Source organism: Cydia pomonella, chromosome 27 (assembly GCF_033807575.1).
Source record: "Cydia pomonella isolate Wapato2018A chromosome 27, ilCydPomo1, whole genome shotgun sequence".
Lineage (NCBI taxonomy): Eukaryota > Metazoa > Arthropoda > Insecta > Lepidoptera > Tortricidae > Cydia > Cydia pomonella.
Genome location: NC_084729.1, coordinates 5,193,587 through 5,212,657, shown reverse-complemented (window position 1 = coordinate 5,212,657; position 19,071 = coordinate 5,193,587). Strand labels below are relative to the sequence as shown.

Genomic DNA, 19,071 nt, shown 5'->3' with positions numbered 1-19,071 from the left:
ATTAAAAGAGAAGAATGAAAGAGCCAAAGAACTTTACCAATTCTAACAGGTGATGGGCTGATGCAGGCAGATATGAAAAACGGGTCCGTAAAAAGTTGCCGCTGAATGCGCTAGGAAGAAGCTGCCAATCATTCCTACAGATAAAAATATAATTAAAAAAACTGTCAATTATCTAAATTAAAACTCGCTTTTTATTATAGTCATTTTAAAAACCATAGTGTGGTCTCAATGAATCAGTTTTTCACATTTGAAGTTTACAGTTTTTTTTTCGGTAGGTACACCCCTGCTTAACCTAAAACATGACAAAAGATAATTATAGTCTAATTAATAAAATCTAATAATAAATCGATAAAAAATATAAACACTAACATTAAAGACATACAAATATGTTTTGACATCAAATACAACATTAAGATATATCTTAAAATCTAAATATGTAACTATTCACTTATAACCTATTTTACAGTACAGTCAGCGTCAAATACTTCGTAGCAGTCAAAGTGGCCAAATAGTTCGGTACACCATACTAAATATATGGTGTACCGAACTATTTGGCTACTTTCGTTGCTACAAAGTATTTGACATTGACTGTACATATGGTGCTTCTTTACCGCACTAGTGCGAAAATTTGCATATTACGTTACTGTGTCGAACATTTAAAGGGCCATATGTACTGTAAAACGTTGTACGATACATGTGCGAATAGGTAATTCACAACTCGTGTCGATTTAAAACACTCCCTTCGGTCGTGTTTTAATTTATCGCCACTCGTTTCGAATTTCCTATTTTTCGCACTTGTATCGTAATGTACTATTACAGTACATATGGTGCTAATACTTTACCGCACTAGTGCAAAAATTAGCATATTACGTTACTGTGTCGAACATTTAAAGGGCCATATGTACTGTAAAACGTTGTACTCCCTTCGGCCGTGTTTTAATTTATCGCCACTCGTTTCGAATTTCCTATTTTTCGCACATGTATCGTAATGTACTATTTCAACACATATGCTCGGAAGGTGCACGTTATTAGCCGGGTCCACACAGAGCGAGCATACGCGCGAGGCAACTTCCTCACGGACAATACAGCCAGTATAGAAGTGCCTCGGCCAAGGCGGCGCACTCGAGCGAGGAAAACGCGCGCGCCGCCTCGGCCGAGGCACGTCTACTCTGGCTGTATTGTGCGTGAGGAAATTGCCTCGCGGGTATGCTCGCTCTGTATGGACCCGGCTATTGAGCCGCTTTTAGGCTCTAAATCCTGGATATTACACACGCGTGCTTTGTAATTGTATTATAGCACTTGTTCGGTAATATATGATAATCTGACTGAGTTAAGAAAGTAACTGTACCCCTAGTGTAAATATTTTCGACAGCGAAACGTGACGTACGCGTTTGCGTTAAGTGTCATTTTGTATGAGATTTTTGACTTTCCAAAACGTCCCGCTTGGCGCGCTGTTCAAAAACCCATACAAAATGAAACTTAACGCAAACGCGTATGTCACGTTTCGCTATCGACTAAATTTACACTAGGGGTACTGATTGCTACCAACGTAGCACGTGTAGATAAAATCATTTACGTGATTACAAAAATAAGTTTGGTTTGTAATTATCACATAGACTGTCACTTTTTAGGGTTCCGTACATGAAAGTTAAACACTGGAACCATATGAGCACTTTTATACATTATCGTTGTCCATGGTAACACGATTTTATCGTACCGTATCGTATCGTTTATTTTATTGTAATTTTCATTTTAAGTTAGTTTTAAATGTACGAGGTTGAGAAAATGTACCAATAGGAGGATGGTAAGTAAATGCACCGCCCATGGACACCTGCACCAGTGGGGTTGTAAATGCGTTGTCGATATTTAATATGAGAGTACACTCTATTCTTGAAGGTTTGTAGGTCGTATCGGTCCGTAAACACCGCGAGCGGCAGTTCATTCCACAGTTCAGCTGTGGATCAGGAAGTTTCTGGAGAAACGCACAGTTGAGTTCTGCCAACCATCTAAGTGGATCAGGAAGTTTCTGGAGAAACGCACAGTTGAGTTCTGCCAACCATCTAAGTGGATCAGGAAGTTTCTGGAGAAACGCACAGTTGAGTTCTGCCAACCATCTAAGTGGATCAGGAAGTTTCTGGAGAAACGCACAGTTGAGTTCTGCCAACCATCTAAGTGGATCAGGAAGTTTCTGGAGAAACGCACAGTTGAGTTCTGCCAACCATCTAAGTGGATCAGGAAGTTTCTGGAGAAACGCACAGTTGAGTTCTGCCAACCATCTAAGTGGTGAAGATGGGAATGTTGCCTCGTAGAGCGTTGTGTCGTGTTATCGAATCGTGGACGGTATCGGCCAAGATAATAAAGTAAATGACCACGATAAAGTATAAAAGCGACCTATGAATAACTAAATAATTAATTACAATTTTATATGGCCATTTTAACACATAAATGCATTCACAATTTAAAATACTTACGTAAAAAAATAAGTATTTTTTTAAATGTTACAGTATAGTCAGCAAACGAGCAGACGAGCCACCTGATGGGAAGCGGTCATCGTCGCCCATGGACATAAGCAACATCATAGGAGTCACTTAAGCGTTGCCGGCCCTTGAGAACCCTAAATACCCGCTTCTTGAAGGATCTCATGTCGTAGCGCAACGGAAATACCTCAGGGGGCAACTCATTCCAGATTCTGCGTCCTGGGAAGAAACGAGGGTGCCATGTATCTAAGAAGTGAGGATGAGCTTTGCTCCTTTGGCGGGAGGTGCGGTGATAAAAACGTGACGATGGCACCAATTCAAAAAGTTCTTTGGAGCATTCCCCATTGTACAGTCAGCATCAAAAGTAGCGGATGAAACAACGCGCCAAAAGTATCTGATATTCCGGATAACTTTTCCAAATATAGATAAATTGTTAAAATTCGCGCTCAAAAGTATATCTTTTACAGTTTTAGTTATTCCTTATTAAAGACATCAGTTTTTGGTAAGCTGTTACAGAATGGTAGATACTTATGAAACGTTATTTGATCCGCTACTTTTGATGCTGACTGTACAGACGGTAGAACATGCAAAGAGAGCCAACGTCTCTCCGAAGGCTAAAAGGTTCTACGCCGTCAGTAAGTTCGGGATAAATAAGTCAATAACAATAAATCTTAAACAAAAAAATTACAAGTTCCAGTTAATACGAATTACCGCTTAAAACGCGCTTTTAGCGTGGTCTCTTCAAAATCCTCTTAAGAGCGGGCTTCACATTAACAATTCTAGTCACGACTGGACATTAGCTGCTTATTTTTTAGTGTCATTTCGATTATACGCTGAAGTTCACTTGTTGTTTCTTCATTGTTTTCCTCTGCATCTTGATGCGCATTCACAGTTGCGACTACATTTGATTCTGTGGCTGCTGTATCTTCAGATTCATCAGTTAAGTCAAAAATATTATTAGCCTGGTTTATTTGTCTATCAATCGCATTAATAATATGTTGGATTTCGCTCTTATCGTCTTCGATATCCACTTCTTCTTTTATTAAGACCCTAATTAGATCTGGCGAAGTACTTGGCGTTGGCACTTTACGATTTGAGTCTTCTTCTTCATTTTCATCATCAGATATTTCGATAATTTCATTAGTTTTATATAATTGTTTAAGTCTGATCGCCTTTATAATATGTTCGAGTTTGCTCTTATCATCAACGATTTGGTTATCTTCTGAAACCTTATTTTGATCTGACGAAGTACTTGGCGTTGGCAGTCTACAATTTGAGTCATTATTATGATCAGATTCATCAGGTGTTTCAATTATTTCATTGTTTGAGTTTGATTGCTTACTTGCATTATTAGCAATGTGAATGGCTGAATATTTTATGAAGTTTTCACGCAAGTCGTGTCTTAATTCATTTTCGATCGTTCTGAAACTATCGTCAGGTCTAATCATTGTAAACTGGTTTGCTGAAGCAGTGTTTATTATTGACCTGACATTTTCAATGCGCACAGTATTATTTGCAATTATTTCTTCTTCTCCGTCTTCCTGCATATTTGCTATATGATCCACAATATTTTCATTTCTGATTTCAACTCCATCAGGGTTATCATCTGGAATATTGCCTCTCTCATTATTATTTTCTAAGCAGTTTTCTACTATTGACATTTCGTCATCAGTGTGGTTTTCCTCATCTTCAGCTGCATTATTATTATATCTGTGTGTGGCATCATGAGTTTTTAATTCTGAAATTGAGATGAACTTACCACAGTCTTGACAAAACTGTGTTATTGGATATTTATCGAGAACTACTATTGCCTTTTTAATTTTTTTACTCTGCTGATTTTTAGTTGCTGCCTGTTCGGTCGTGTTTGAAACTTTTTCTTGTTGAGAGTTTTCTCCAGCTAGGTGCAAATTATTTTGAAGGTTTCTCAAAGCCCTATTGATCGGTAGATCCCATTCATGGTTGAAAGTGACTACTTTAAATGTTGAATTCTCTTCTTCTTCTGCAACATGTTCTGATAAAGCTTCTTCTGTGAAGAAAAATCTGTCACAATTCTCACAGACGTGAAATACTGAGTGATTTTCAAGGCAAGCTTTTTCCTTATTGCAATGATCTTCTACTTCCGCTGGACGAACGTGCATTTCACACATGCCACATTGATAAAGAGGTTTTGAAGACGGATCATCACTGTCATCTGTGTTCATTCTAACTTTCCTAGTATGTTCATATATAGTCGACGATTTTATCGTGTTTATAAGAGTGTCATCTAAACCTTGAAATATATCAGACCATTCGTTGTTCAGCAACTTGAGGGGGTCATATGGTATGAACTCATTGTCGCGTTCGTGAATTTTAAAGTGTTCTGTGATATCCTGAGCTTCAAATGTGTATTTACAAATTTGACAAGTCTGCGGAATGGGCCTGTAGCCGGGCAATTCGTGGAACTGTGCATGCTCCACTGCGCGGTCGATCACAGGTGTAGCTACTTCGCATTGTTCACACACAAATACGCACATTGTAATATCAACATTTACAAGCTCCTGCTCTTCATGATCAGAATTTACTTCGGGAGAAGTATCAACACTCATTTTAATATCTTTAGCGTCGCATTTATTTTCACTTTTTTGTACATTAGAATGATGCGATTTAATATGTCTATTTACGTTGCCTCTGTTGCTATACGTTGCCCCACAAAACCCGCAGCGAAATCTTGTAGTGTCATCGTCAATTTCTTCCGGGCAGTATCTACTTCGATGGATCTTAGTGTTTTTGATGTGTCTGTGTAAATTTGACTCATTATGAAAAGTCTTATAGCAGATATAGCATTTCCATTTACTGTTGTCTTGAGCTTCAGGAATCTCAGGATCTTTTTCAGGTGCCTTACGAGCTCTCTTATTTGTATCTTCATCTATTTTTGTTTCATCAGACGGACGTTTCCTGGTTGTAGGACGCTTCTTACGTGGACGATTTGCGTGCTCGATGGAGATGCTTTGGAGCAGAAGTGTAATGGATTCCGTGGCAGTCTTCATTGTGGACAAAATTGATAGACTTTGAATCATTTTTATTGGGTCAAAGCAGATGACTACATTATTTTCGTCATCGGAGTCAGACCCGGAAGTTGAAACTCTCATCTTGATCTGTAAGCAAAATAAGTATTTCAGTTGTGTATAGCGAATATATCCCCATAAAATTTTCTTACTATAGTTTGGCAAGAGTAACTTGACAGTAGAGCATATTCAGGGATCATCATACTGTATTTTTCTAATGCAATGTACAGCTGGCAGCTGACTCCCCCTACCACCCATTGGCGCCGCCCTTTGCAGGATGACTTACGCATTCTATCCGGATTAAATCATTAAATTATTTATTCATTTGCAAGAATGTAGTACACAAAACAAGTTCTTACAATATAAAAATATCCAATACATTCTGCTTAACAAAGCATGCAAAGAAGGTTCGCTTAAACTAAACTTAACTAAATGACAAATATTTTTATGTAAGAAGATAATATTATTACATCCATGTCTATTATCAGAATGAGAATTCCAGAAAGAGAAAAAATAAATAAAGTATTGTAAACTAAAGTAATATTGCAAAAGTGAATTAAGTATTAGAATGTCAAATAATTTGAATCACACATACAAATAGAAATATTCAATAACCATTAAGGCTGTAGAAACAATTTTGTTGAAGCCATTTTGTCACTGTTTAATAAGGACTGTCTGATAAGGAGGTTATCAATTCGGTTGTTTTTTTTCCTTTTTTTTTTAATGTTTGTTACTCCATAACTCCGTCATTTCTGAACCGAATTTGAATTTTTTTTTTTGTTTGAATTTATATATATACAGATTGGTCCCGTTTTTGTCAAAACTCAGTTCTGATGATGGGATCCATGAGGAATCGAGGGAACTCTTCAAATGTGAAAGGTGTCAAAGGTGAAGGGGTGTGGATATAGTGATTTTTGTATTTTCTGTAACAAATCAAGCATTTACATTAAAAAAGCCAAATGGCAAAAAACGGAACCCTTATAGATTCGTCATGTCCGTCTGTCTGTCCGATTATGTCACCGCCACTTTTTTCCGTAACTATAAGAGCTATACTGTTCAAACTTGGTAAGTAGATGTATTCTATGAACCGCATTAGGATTACCGTAAAACGCTGCAACTTTGCCTGGATTTTGACGTTTTTTTCTTATATCTGTGAACCTATTTTTCATTATGAGTTTCATGAGTATTAGTCGGAAAACATACCCTATGCCTTACCAGATAAGACTCAAATATCATTACCTAATCATACTGTATTTCCGATTTACAAGCAATCAAAGTGGCAGGCAAAGTTGTAGGCCTAAGACGTAACTTTGCCTAGACGGATATCTCCATAAATAATGTGTTGCTATTTGCAATAATATTTACTCTTGTGCATGAGACATTATGCTTGTCCCTGACAGTCAAATTATGGCCATAAGCTTAATACTTTTTTTTTTCACATGCAATAGGTAAAGTTGTAGCAGGTTCCACAAACTTTCTATACAAAAATATCGTTAACTGTAGGGTTGTGCCAAAAAAATATTATTATTAAAAAATCTATTTATATTGTTAGTTAAAAAATAATCAACAAACAAATGTAATATAATGTTGTTTGATTTCTTTTTCTTCTAGTATTTAATAATTTGAACTTATTTTAATTTTTTTATTACAAGTACATTGCAGATACACTATTTTGCTAATTTTCAATGCATTATTATAGTGTAAAGTTCTATTTCATTGTAAAGTTCTAATCACCCATCACCTTTGACCTCCAATTGTAATCGACCTGACAACCCAGATTTCGATAAGAAAGATAACTGCAAGACAAATCAAATGAGCCTAAACACAGTGGGTTTATTATGTGTAGTTTAGAAGTTGCTATTTTCGGTCTCCATCATCAGACCATCTCGATGATACCATAAACATTGCATTGTCACCCAAGTTACATAAGTATGTCAAACACCTCAATTGGTCGCTAATAAGTGGTTGAAAATTGATTGTAAACATACAACATAATTATAATACAATAAATATACAATTGCAAGTAACTACAATAAAAATATAATAACAGATTGGAATAAGTTTTTTTTTTATAATTTTTTCATTTTAATACCCATAAGTTTTTTTGATAACGTTAGTTTATTATTGCATTGTCAGCAGATCTACATAGGTACCCACACAGAAAGTCGGTGAAAATCGACTTGCAAAATTTGACTTAAACAAACAAACATTGCAAGTTAATAAAAAGCTTGTAATAAATAAACTCATTTAAGCAGTTTAGGCAAGCTTATTTTTACTCTTTTCTGTACATTTATAAAATTCAGCTAGTGACAGCCCTAGACCCAGGCAAAATTGTGTCATTCAAGTTTCCAAAACACTGCCCAATATTGCCTAGTACGTTATAATGCTGAAATCATGTCCTTTTCTTGAAAATATTAAACTTACGGGAAATAGACAGTCTTTACTAACCCGGGGACGTTACCACTTCTCAGAAAACACCTTTTTCGTAGATAAAAATTCAAAAGTTGCGAGACACTAAAAAAATGTTGCCACTCACGCCGACTTATGATACGTAACTGGCGGAGCAACAATGGAGTTACCATTGTAAAAAAATTAAATATGTGTTGCCAGAATAATAAAAATTACTATCAAATGGTAAAAAACAAGAAAAAACTAAGCAAATTCGAGAGATCGTAATTGAAATGAAATAGGCAAAATTGAGCTTAAATGGCAAAGTTGCAGCATTTTACGGTATTACACAAAAATAGAAAAAAAAAAACAATAAATTTTGGGGGTTCCCCATACTTAGAACTGAAACTCAAAAAATGATTTTTCATCAAACCCATATACGTGTGGGGTATCTATGGATAGGTCTTTAAAAATGATATTGAGGTTTCTGATATCATTTTTTTCTAAACTGAATAGTTTGCGCGAGAGACACTTCCAAAGTGGTAAAATGTGTTGTCGTCCCCCCCCCCCCCCCCGTAACTTCTAAAATAACAGAATGAAAAATCTAAAAAAAATATATGATATACATTGCCATGCAAACTTCCACCGAAAATTGGTTTGAACGAAATCTAGTAAGTAGTTTTTTTTAATACGTCATAAAATTTAAAAAGAAAAATTTCTTTCATCAAACCCATACGTGTGGGGTATCTATGGATAGGTATTCAAAAATGATATTGAGGTTTCTAATATCATTTTTATCTAAACTGAATAGTTTGCGCGAGAGACACTTCCAAAGTGAAAAAATTTGTGTCCCCCCCCCCCCCCCCCCTGTAACTTCTAAAATAACAGAATGAAAAAAAAATATATGATATACTACTACCTACCTACCTACCTACCTACTGATATGCAAACTTCCACCGAAAATTGGTTTGAACGAGATCTAGTAAGTAGTCTTTTTTTTAATACGTCATAAAATTAAAAAAAAAAAAAAATTTCATCAAACCCATACGTGTGTGGTATCTTGGATAGGTCTTCAAAAATGATATTTAGGTTCCTAATATCATTTGTTTCTAAACTGAATAGTTTGCGCGAGAGACACTTCCAAAGTGAAAAAATGTATGTCCCCCCCCCTGTAACTTCTAAAATAAGAGAATGAAAAATTTAAAAAAAATATATGATATACATTACCATGCAAACTTCCACCGAAAATTGGTTTGAACGAGATCTAGTAAGTAGTTTTTTTTAATACGTCATAAATGGTACGGAACCCTTCATGGGCGAGCCCGACTCGCACTTGGCCGCTTTTTTTAGTTTATTTAGAAAACAAACAGCCTCTTTACAAACAAACCTTACAAAAATTAACTCAAAATAGACCTACAGATTCCTACATTACTAAATAAACTTTTACAAATAATTGTAAACTATTAAACTACCCATTTAGTTGTGTCAGTGGTCAGTATACAATTTAACATTGTCTAGGAAACAAAATATGCCCAACTTGTTGTTTTCAGGTATCTTCCTTTCCTTAAATAACATAATAATATACCTAAACCTAACTTCTGCTGGTCGTAGACTCGAACCAAGATAAGTTGGCAGCAATTTTGATAGCTCAGATGGTGCACAGTATGTAGTGTGGAATTAAGAGGAGAGACATCTCTTATGGTAGAATTGTTGCAAAAGTGTCCAGCTATCAGCTATAAATAATAGTTCCAAATCTCTCCAGAGTAGCACTAGAGTAGCTAAGAACCTAGGTGCTATTGACAGAGTGAAGTGCGCTGTCTATGATTTGATTTTTTGTTCAAGTATTCTAGGTATTGTAACGCCACCTATTTAAGGTTTTTTGATGACACTTTTTGGTACATGGAGATTTATTTCCTTACCTCCACCTTCCGTAGTGCACAGATTATTTTAAATGTCAAAATTCTATGAAATTATGATGTTTACTTGACACTTGCAATGTTTTGGCTATCAAAATTACTGCCAACTTATCATGGTCTAACTCTATTTGTCTGTCTGTCATTTTAATGTGTAAACTATTCAACCGATATTGCGCTTGAGCCATAGGTACCGACTCCACACTCCACCCCGGAATCTTTTTATTTTTATTTAAAACATTTCTGTAATAGGTACTTATGAGAGATTCTTATTAAGAAATATATTAATAATAATAGAAAATAAATCGTTCTACTTGAACTATAGCATAATCTTTTTTCATCGAATGGCGTATTTAAAATTAGAACAAGAGCCCAATAAATTCAAAATGGACACTGGGTATTTCAAGGTCAAATCTTAAAGAACAAGACCTACAAGGTATAATCCTTTTGAAAATTAACACTACAAGTATGCGTGGGCCTATAATATATACAATTGTAAATTTTAAGTTAAATATTACATCAGAAAATACTACGAACATCGTAATTCGTACCTAGTTTAAATATCTCTCAATCTGTTTACTCCATTATTGCATGAGTGACAGAGACGGAATTACATTGAATTTAAGCCAGGTCAAAGGCTCAACCAAACTACTGCGTAGACTGGGCTTCCCCCAAATGATTAGTATAAAAAAGCCGCAATAACCTATTATACATGTTTTCTATAGTATATGAGCAGGAAACTAAACATAAAGTAGCATGACTTACCTTTAGGTTAAAACGGTGTGGTTATCACAAAATAGTGGTTAATCAATAAATCTATTTCATATTTCTCGTACTAAAATAATACATACTTGACAACTTTTGTTATCAAACTAAACGAAAGTGAAGCTGAAGCTGAAGTGACACGACACTGACATTGATGACAGACGACTGAGTTTACACTCGCGGCTCGCGACTCGGCTCGCGGCTCATCTCATGACTCGACCACAGCCCCTAAGCTCGTTGAGCTAATCGATTTTAAACTCAAGCGGCACGGTATAAGCCTTATAAGGTTTGTAACAGAATTTACAGAATAAAAAGCAAGCGCGCGTCCCCCGCGAGCCCCTTTAACTCGTGCCCAAAACACCTCTCCGGATGCGAGCCGAGCCACGAGACCACCGTTTACATACTATTCTGCAGGAAAACAAGAAGATTTGAGGAGAATAGTGTGGAAATGCCGCCGGGATAGTAGCCTGCAGCTTCAACCTCAGGGAATTGGGCTGAATGAACGCAACAAGTGATCGACAGCCAGCCTGTTTCCGGCTGGGCGTCCCTACACTACATCTATCGTTTACATAGACGTCTGGTGGCTCGGCTCGCCACTCGCACGCGAATGTAAATGCGCCAAAACAGCACCTTTGTACAGAGTATAAAAGAATAAATTCAAACGCAGAAGTAAACCAAGGAATGAACAAAATAATGTTATGATAATGTAAGGAAAAATTGACATACAATTTGTAAAATAGAAGAACTGAAAAAGCTATTTAAAATAATACATAAAAAATGTTTGAAAACCAATTAATCAGGTTAAAATTTATCTCTAGACTAATTTGAACTTAGCGCCATCTAGCGGTAACTGCTTTAAGTGCGCTGCTATCACAGGTTTGTACTGCGCAGTGGAGTTTCCAAATGTTCTGACAGATGCCATTACTGATCTTCTATATTTACGGCTGTACATAACCGGATAGTAATGTCACTTTTTGTTAATCAGAATTGATCCTTATCACCGAGTATGACAGTTGATCATGGGACGCTCATGGGGCCGTTCATTGGGGTCAAAATCACGTTTGTGACACCAAGCCAAACCAGTTGTAAGCGGTCCCGCTTAGTATTTAGTTGTTATTTACGTGCTGTTTTAATCTCCATTTTAAAATGCCTACTTGTATCGTGAAAGGGTGTAAAAATCATCACAGAAAAGTTAGCAAGCTTGATGGAATTACGTATCACCGGTAAGTAATATCAGATTACATCTATTCGTGCTCGAAACAAATTTGAAGCGAGTATTTTATTTCATTATGACCTTGACGTGATGCTACGCGTTCTCCAGCGCAGAGCGCGGCATAGTGCATTAACCTTGTAGGGACGTCATTTTTTACGTTGAAAGTAAATATGATTTAATATGGATTTAATGAATTAAACACGCATTGTCATTTGGTATAAATAATTGCTTTAATATTAACATGTTTTGTTTACCTACTCTTCAAGTGACATAAACCATTTTTGAGCTGTTGGATTTTTGATTTTATTTCAATTAAACAAATTTCAAATTTAAATGACGTAATCGGTCAGGAGCCGACGGCCTACCACTCCAAGGGTTAATTCTACATACCTAAGATATTATAATTTCTTATTCTAACCCAGGAAACAATATAATCCAATTTTGTCGTGTATTCATCATAGAGGCTGTTATTTAGGGTTCCGTACCAAACATTAATGTAAAAAGGAACCCTTTTGACGCGAGTCCGTCCGTCGGTATGTCTGTCATAAGAATGCAAAAAAAAACGAACTATAGTATTTCAATGAATATAGTACCTTTCCTCAAATAACTCAGAAAATTAAGTCTTAAAAAAATCCGGGCGCCATGTCAAAGAATTTACCTTCTAAGAAAAATCATGTACTTACCGAAATATTAGTTTTTCATTGTATAAATAAATAAATAAATATTATAGGACATTATTACACAAATTGACTAAGTCCCACAGTAAGCTCAATAAGGCTTGTGTTGAGGGTACTTAGACAACGATATATAAGTATATAATATATAAATATTTATAAATACTTAAATACATAGAAAACACCCATGACTCAGGAACAAATATCCATGCTCATCACACGAATAAATGCCCTTACCAGGATTTGAACCCGGGACCATCGGCTTCGTAGGCAGGGTCACTACCCACTAGGCCAAACCGGTCGTCAGTTTTTCATTGTATGTTGGTGATCACTGATTAATCAAATAGAACCCGCACATTATGCGCGTTCGTCGTAATATTGTGCGAGTGTGATGAATATACTTCTTTGTGGGATTAAATATCGATGATGTCCTTTTTTTGTAAAAAAAAAAAATACAAATTACCATATTACTATGACTACGACTAGTGGCTCTGTGAGCTGTAGACCTCGCGATGAGATCGATAAGCTTATCGATCATGTATGTATGTCGTTGAGCCATTTTCGCAGCGTACTCACAATAATCATAAGTGCCATAGAACGCAATGGCACTTAAGTCCTTTACGTCAATTCCATCATTTTGAACATTTTCCAAAAAAGCGTAACGAGAGAAAAATCTTTGTAGATACTAAACCTGCTTACAAAATTTCAGTCAGTTGAGAAATGCGACCAGATTAGTCATTTGCTCATTTGCGAATGATTCTGTCATAATGACGGGTAATACTGTTGTTTGGTGATAACTTTAAGTAGGTACCGTGGTACATTTTTTTAAAGTAGGTACTATATAGTATAAACAAGGTACAAAAATGTGGTATGTTTTTTTTTAATTATGTTCGTCATCCTGAATCTCACAAAATAAGTTGAATTTGTACGGAACCCTCGATGGGCGAGTCCGACTTGCACTTATCCGCTTTTATATGGAGTAGTCTAGGCAGCTTGTCACGTAAGGGCTCTACACGATGGCCCAGCGTAGGCCAGTCTAAGGGACGCAGCTATGCGGTGGAATGAGATAGCAATATCACTTACTCCGTCTAACGCATACATGCGTCCCTTGGACTGGCCTGCGCTGGGCCATCGTGTAGAGGAGCCATAAAATGTTTCTAGTTGACCTGTCTGGTCTGGGGGGGGGGGGGGGGGGGGGAGGGCGTATGAAGCCGATAGTCCCGGGTTCAAATCCTGGTAAGGGCATTTATCTGTGTGATGTGTGACTGTTGCCTCTTTCATTTTAATGACTGCATTGGAAACTTTGACTTAGGTCACTCAGGTATAGGATACTTCCGGTTCGAGCGCCATCTTGATAGTCTCGTGATTAATTACTTTGTTTTTTTTGTTCATTAATATTGTTTAATGTGTGTGTAATAAGTGTAATATCGATGGCTTATTATACAGTAAACTAATTTGGTAGTGTGCAGTGAATGGAGAGTTAATCTTGAAACGCGTTTAAGTTTAACCACCATTTTGAAGTCGACGGCCGGTTGTCCACGTGCTACTTGTAATTTCCAGCTTACAAGAACTGATAAAATCATCGTACACTGTCTCGTACTAACAGCGAACGAAAAAAACACAATTTTAGTCGCATTTAAAACTCCTAATACCTTTATATTGGCGAAATAGTCCCACTGGACTGAAGCCATAATTTGCTAAATAAATTTTTATTTTTTATTTATTTATTTGGGAAACATACAGCACATAATAATACAATAAGGTACAAGATAAAGTTAGAACATAAGCCAAAACAGTTTCCACTTACAGCTAATACAAAATTCCTTTGCTCCGAAAAAAAGTACAATTTTTCGGTATTTTTAATTTAAAGTTGAATTTAACAGTAACATTTAGTAAGTAAATAAGATAATACACGAGCACGATTAACAATTATAACAAGCATACTTTGGAATTTTGAAAATAACAAGCACAATTTTATTTAGACTTTGAAATTTCAAATAATAGGTACAATTACAATAACAATACAAGACAAGCTTACAATTTTATTAAGAGCTACGAAGTAGATAACGGAATTACCATTTTTTTGTTATGATTTGTTTTGTTTTTTTTTAATTATTTTATTTTGTTTGTTTGATGACAGAAACAAATTTATTACACTAAATGAGCTAAAAAAACGAAGTATAATATTATTAATATTTTTTTTCTTTTCAATTATTGCAGACTTCCTAGTGATCCAGAGCGTAGAGAAATTTGGAGCCGAATTATCCGGAAATACCGAAATGATCCTTATTTCAATCTTACCAGTGATTCGAGAATATGCTCTGCACATTTTTGTGAGACAGATTTTGTTTATTCCAAAACAGGAATGCGGCGGCTTTTAGGGTCCGCCAAGCCGCAACTTCTTGAGGTACGTGGTCCTTGTTTTTTAGGGTTCCGTAGCCAAATGGCAAAAAACGGAACCCTTATAGATTCGTCATGTCCGTCTGTCTGTCCGATTCTGTCACAGCCACTTTTTTTTATTGTTTAATTTTATTATTAGTACAAGCTTTTATTGTTTTCGCCGCCATTGTGCATTGACTTGATATAAAGTCAGTACATTTCACACCCCACCCGCCAACGGGCAAAAAGGGGTCGCGGGCGGCGTCTGGCCTCCCCCCCCCTCCGGCGATGTCAACTTGCCCCGCCCTAGTTCACTGGTTGGTTACGCCCTTGACTTCATATCAAGTCGTGGTTTTGGTCAGGTTTTTTTTTGCCGAATTAGACCAAAACTCATTTAATTTAATTTCATTTTCATTTTTTGCTCCTTATGACCTCAGGAATGCGTGATTAAAATCTGTCGGGTTTTACTAGCCTAGCCTAGGGTTTTGTATATCTTCTGTAAATATAGTTTTATTTAGGGTAATTAAAAGTAATTTTTAAATTAATTTATTTTCTACAGGATAGTGAGAGTGAACATTCCCGGCCTTCAACGCCAGATCAGCAATCGGAAATTGAGGAAATAGAGGACGGTGAGGAGGACTTTAAAGGTCTCATCATATTCCACTCACCAAGAAACATAACACCAAAAAATACTTCCTTCCTTGACAAACAAATTTCTGTTGCGAAAAAGGTTAAAAAGAAACAGAATGCGAAACTCAAAAAGAACACATCGCTCCAAGATATAGTCAAGCATTTAAAAGTTAAGAACTATATAAATGACCAGATTGCGTCTGTTTTAAAAGGAAATGTCGATATAGCGGAGCTCTATCGACGCCAAGCGAGAAAAATGAAAACAAAGCGGCCATCTTGCCCCCCGGCACTTCGGAAGTTCGCCATGGCATTAAATTTTTGTTCGCCAGCTGCCTATAAATATGTGCGGCGAAAATTTGATTGTTGTTTTCCTCGTCCGAGAACTTTAACTAAATGGTAAGTTAACATATTTATTGCTCACATAATTACAATGAATACTAGTCTGGAGGCAACACAGGCCTTTTTTGAGAAAAGTCGTCGACTACTCTTCTAAATACCTAAAACTGGTATGGATATGTTCCTCGTTGTCTCCAGAATACGAATTGACTGGTTTTTGTTCATGGAGAGGGGGACGGGTCGAAAAACAAGGAGGGGGGAAGAGATGGCGCCCGAATATCATAGATATGTATTCACATCTTGAGTCCTATGGGACCGATCGGTTAGTTTGAGGTGTCGTTTGAAAGATAATCAAACGTTCTATTATTGCTTTTTAATAACCGTAGTCATAACTGTAGTCCTTTACAAAATATTTGAAAATATATGCTTTTTTACCATGCATGGATGGCATAAGTACTGAAAAAACCAGGGATCGGAAACCGGTATTTTTTGTATGGGAACGAAAACGGTATTTTTTCGTTCTTTGTTAATTATTTCATTTCTAATTGGGCAATCTCATAATACGGAGTCGTTATCTAAAAACACAACCGAGTCCTATATTTGGAGTATAAAATAAACCGAAATATATGTTTATTTCAAAGTTTTTCCAAAAAACCGGTTCCGATCCCTGGAAAAAACATGCTTCTAACTCATTCAATTATAAGTTTACCGCAATTCATGTTATTACAAAATAAACGGTAAATTTTATTAGCTTTCCAAATATATAAGCTTTATTGGTGTATGATATAAAATTGATATTACATAACCAAGTAATGATGAATTTTATTCAGCATAGGTCGCTACGCTACGCACCGTCACATAAATGGCGGCCGACCGTCGTCGACATTCCGTTATTTCTTGTGTTCCATTTTACTGATCAATTCGTGTGATGTGTTGTTTGAAAGAACATTAAACGTACTACTATTATTTCTTAATAACCGTAGTCATGACTGTAGTCGTTTAAAAAATATTTGAAAATATATGATTTAGAAAAAGTATTGTATACAATAGTGATATAATCAAGCTTTTCAATCTCGTACCTTACTTAAGCAACTCAGCAAGCTTAGTTGCCTAAACACGGTACTCGACTGAAAAGCTTTCTATTATATCACGATTGTATAAATAGTACATTACTATAGAGGCCGGGAAACGTAGGGTTGCAGGCCAAGTAGATATATACGGCTGAGCGTAGCGAAGCCGGATAGAGATACGCGGCCGGCAACCCCGTTTCTCGCCGAGATATGTATAGTGCTTTTCTCAAACTTGCAATTAAAACAAAAAAAAATAGTCAATTTGTTTTGTGGCGACCTACTCGGCTCGCCACTCTACCAGCGGTGTACAACCTTACGCGCGTAAGTCCGCGCGCCTGCGCGATGCGCCACCGCCGTTGCTTCGCGCGCGATGCGCCACCGCCGTTGCTTAGCAACGAATATGCACAACAAATCACCGTACCAAGCTAACTGAATTATAGTTGATGGTTGGATACCAAGAAGTTGTGTCACAATTTGACGTTAAAAAACAAAAGAAGATTGCTTTAGCCTTAGGTGTGTAAGGCAGTATGAAATTCCTTTACATATCATCTTCACTCATGCCACCTGATATGTAGTATTTCCGGACCTAATTTGACGTAAGTCATGTCATCATTTCATAGCAAGTTTGAGAAAATACTATTGACGGTTAACTTGTATTATTTATTACAGGTATGGCGTTGTTAAAGGTGAGCCAGGATTCACGCAGGAATCATTTGAAATGCTAAAACTCAAGAGAGACAATCTGTCTGAAAACATTGAATGCTGCCTCAAGTTTGGGGACATGAACATTCAACAGCATAAATCGTGCAAGGGACAAAGAAATGCTGGTTTCGTAAACATGGGACAAGGCTTAATTGATGAAGAAATTAAAGCCACTAAAGCGTTCGTAATGATGCTCGTTTGTCTTTCTGACAACTGGAAAATACCTGTTGGGTACTTTTTAGTGGACAATTTCACTAGTGAACTTATAGCTAACACTGTTAATATTTGTGTCGCAAAGTGTCATTCCGTCGGCGTCAATGTCCAAGCTGTCACATTCGATGGTTGCTCCACTAATATTAGAGCTGCAAATGTTCTGGGTTGTAATATAAGTTGCATAGGTGACTTAAAAGCATCTTTTCCACATCCGGTCACAAAAGCGGGTACTGTGGTTTTTTTGGACGCATGCCACATGATGGAGCTAGTTAGGAACTCTCTCCAATACAAAAAAATAATATTCAACAACCAAGATCAACGTATAGAATGGAAATCTTTGTCTAATTTTCCAGGAACGGACGCTACAGTAGAGTTTATTAATATGTTCAATGACATATTCGATATTTTAAACTCTCAAAGTGCCATTAGTCAAAAAAATAAGGAAGAAACACTCAGTTTAATTGAGAAAGCTATAGTTTATATTAAAGGCCTGAAAATTATCAACAAAGTTAAAAGGACCATAAAGAAACTAAATAGACAACCAAGAACAATTCTGATTACAAGTAAAAAAACCCATTTTGGTGTCAAAAATCAAAACAGGATTTTTGGGGTTAATTGTTTGTTTGGAAAGTTTGAAAATTCTATATAAAAATTTAGTTGAAACAGGAAAATTACAGTACATTTCGACACATCGCCTGGGAGACCAGGGTCACTTAAAGCTGTTTTTTAACTTGATCAGACAACACGGAGGAAACAATGAAAATCCAACTGCTACTGAGCTGAAAGGTGGTTACAAGCAATATATAAGTAGTATAAGCCAAGCCACCTGTCAATAAAGTCGACATTTATCGAAAACAACATTCCTTTGGATAATTTTCCAAAATTTACTGTCGTCAGCAAAGAGAATTTGAAATAGAGGTGGATTGTTAAAGAAAAGTTTGTAGCCGCAGTAAGTTTACTGTAAAAGATGACTGAAAATTTACTTCGCACACTTCAAATTCACTTTGATGTTACATACAGTTGATATTTATTCTAGAAATGACAACCGGTATAGCTCGTGTCATCCACGATGATGCGCAGATTTGTCAAATCTAACCTTTAATAGCATCTCAATACGCGTCAAGGCACGCGTCTTCGTGAATGACACGATCTTTAACACCCTACTATAATTATGTAGTTTTTTTAGCATTAGAATGAAGGTAAGCGATGATGTTTGTTTTTATTAAAAACAACTTTTTAATAATAAGATAGCAGATATGTTACAATT

General features: G+C 36.4%; 1 protein-coding gene across 3 annotated transcripts; it reads right to left on the bottom strand.

The window, feature by feature from the left end:
• Nucleotides 1-168: 168 nt before the first annotated feature.
• On the bottom strand, nt 169-10,707 carry LOC133532409 (uncharacterized). 3 transcript variants are annotated; one of them, XR_009801695.1, is made up of 3 exons: nt 10,588-10,707; nt 2,472-5,611; nt 169-292 (listed from the first exon to the last, which is right to left on the bottom strand). XR_009801695.1 is itself a non-coding variant. In XM_061871057.1 (2 exons), exon 2 carries the CDS (start codon nt 5,603-5,605, stop codon nt 3,257-3,259), a length of 2,349 nt encoding a protein of 782 aa, XP_061727041.1. In that variant the 5' UTR covers nt 5,606-5,611; nt 10,588-10,707; the 3' UTR covers nt 169-3,256. The 3 variants fall into 3 exon arrangements, 1 of the variants encoding a protein (XP_061727041.1); XR_009801696.1 differs by having other exon boundaries at nt 3,189-5,611; XM_061871057.1 differs by having other exon boundaries at nt 169-5,611.
• Nucleotides 10,708-19,071: the final 8,364 nt, after the last annotated feature.

Coding starts and splice junctions, on each gene's coding strand:
- LOC133532409 (XM_061871057.1), bottom strand. CDS start 5,605: ATGAGAGTTTCAACTTCCGGGTCTGACTCCGATGACGAAAATAATGTA.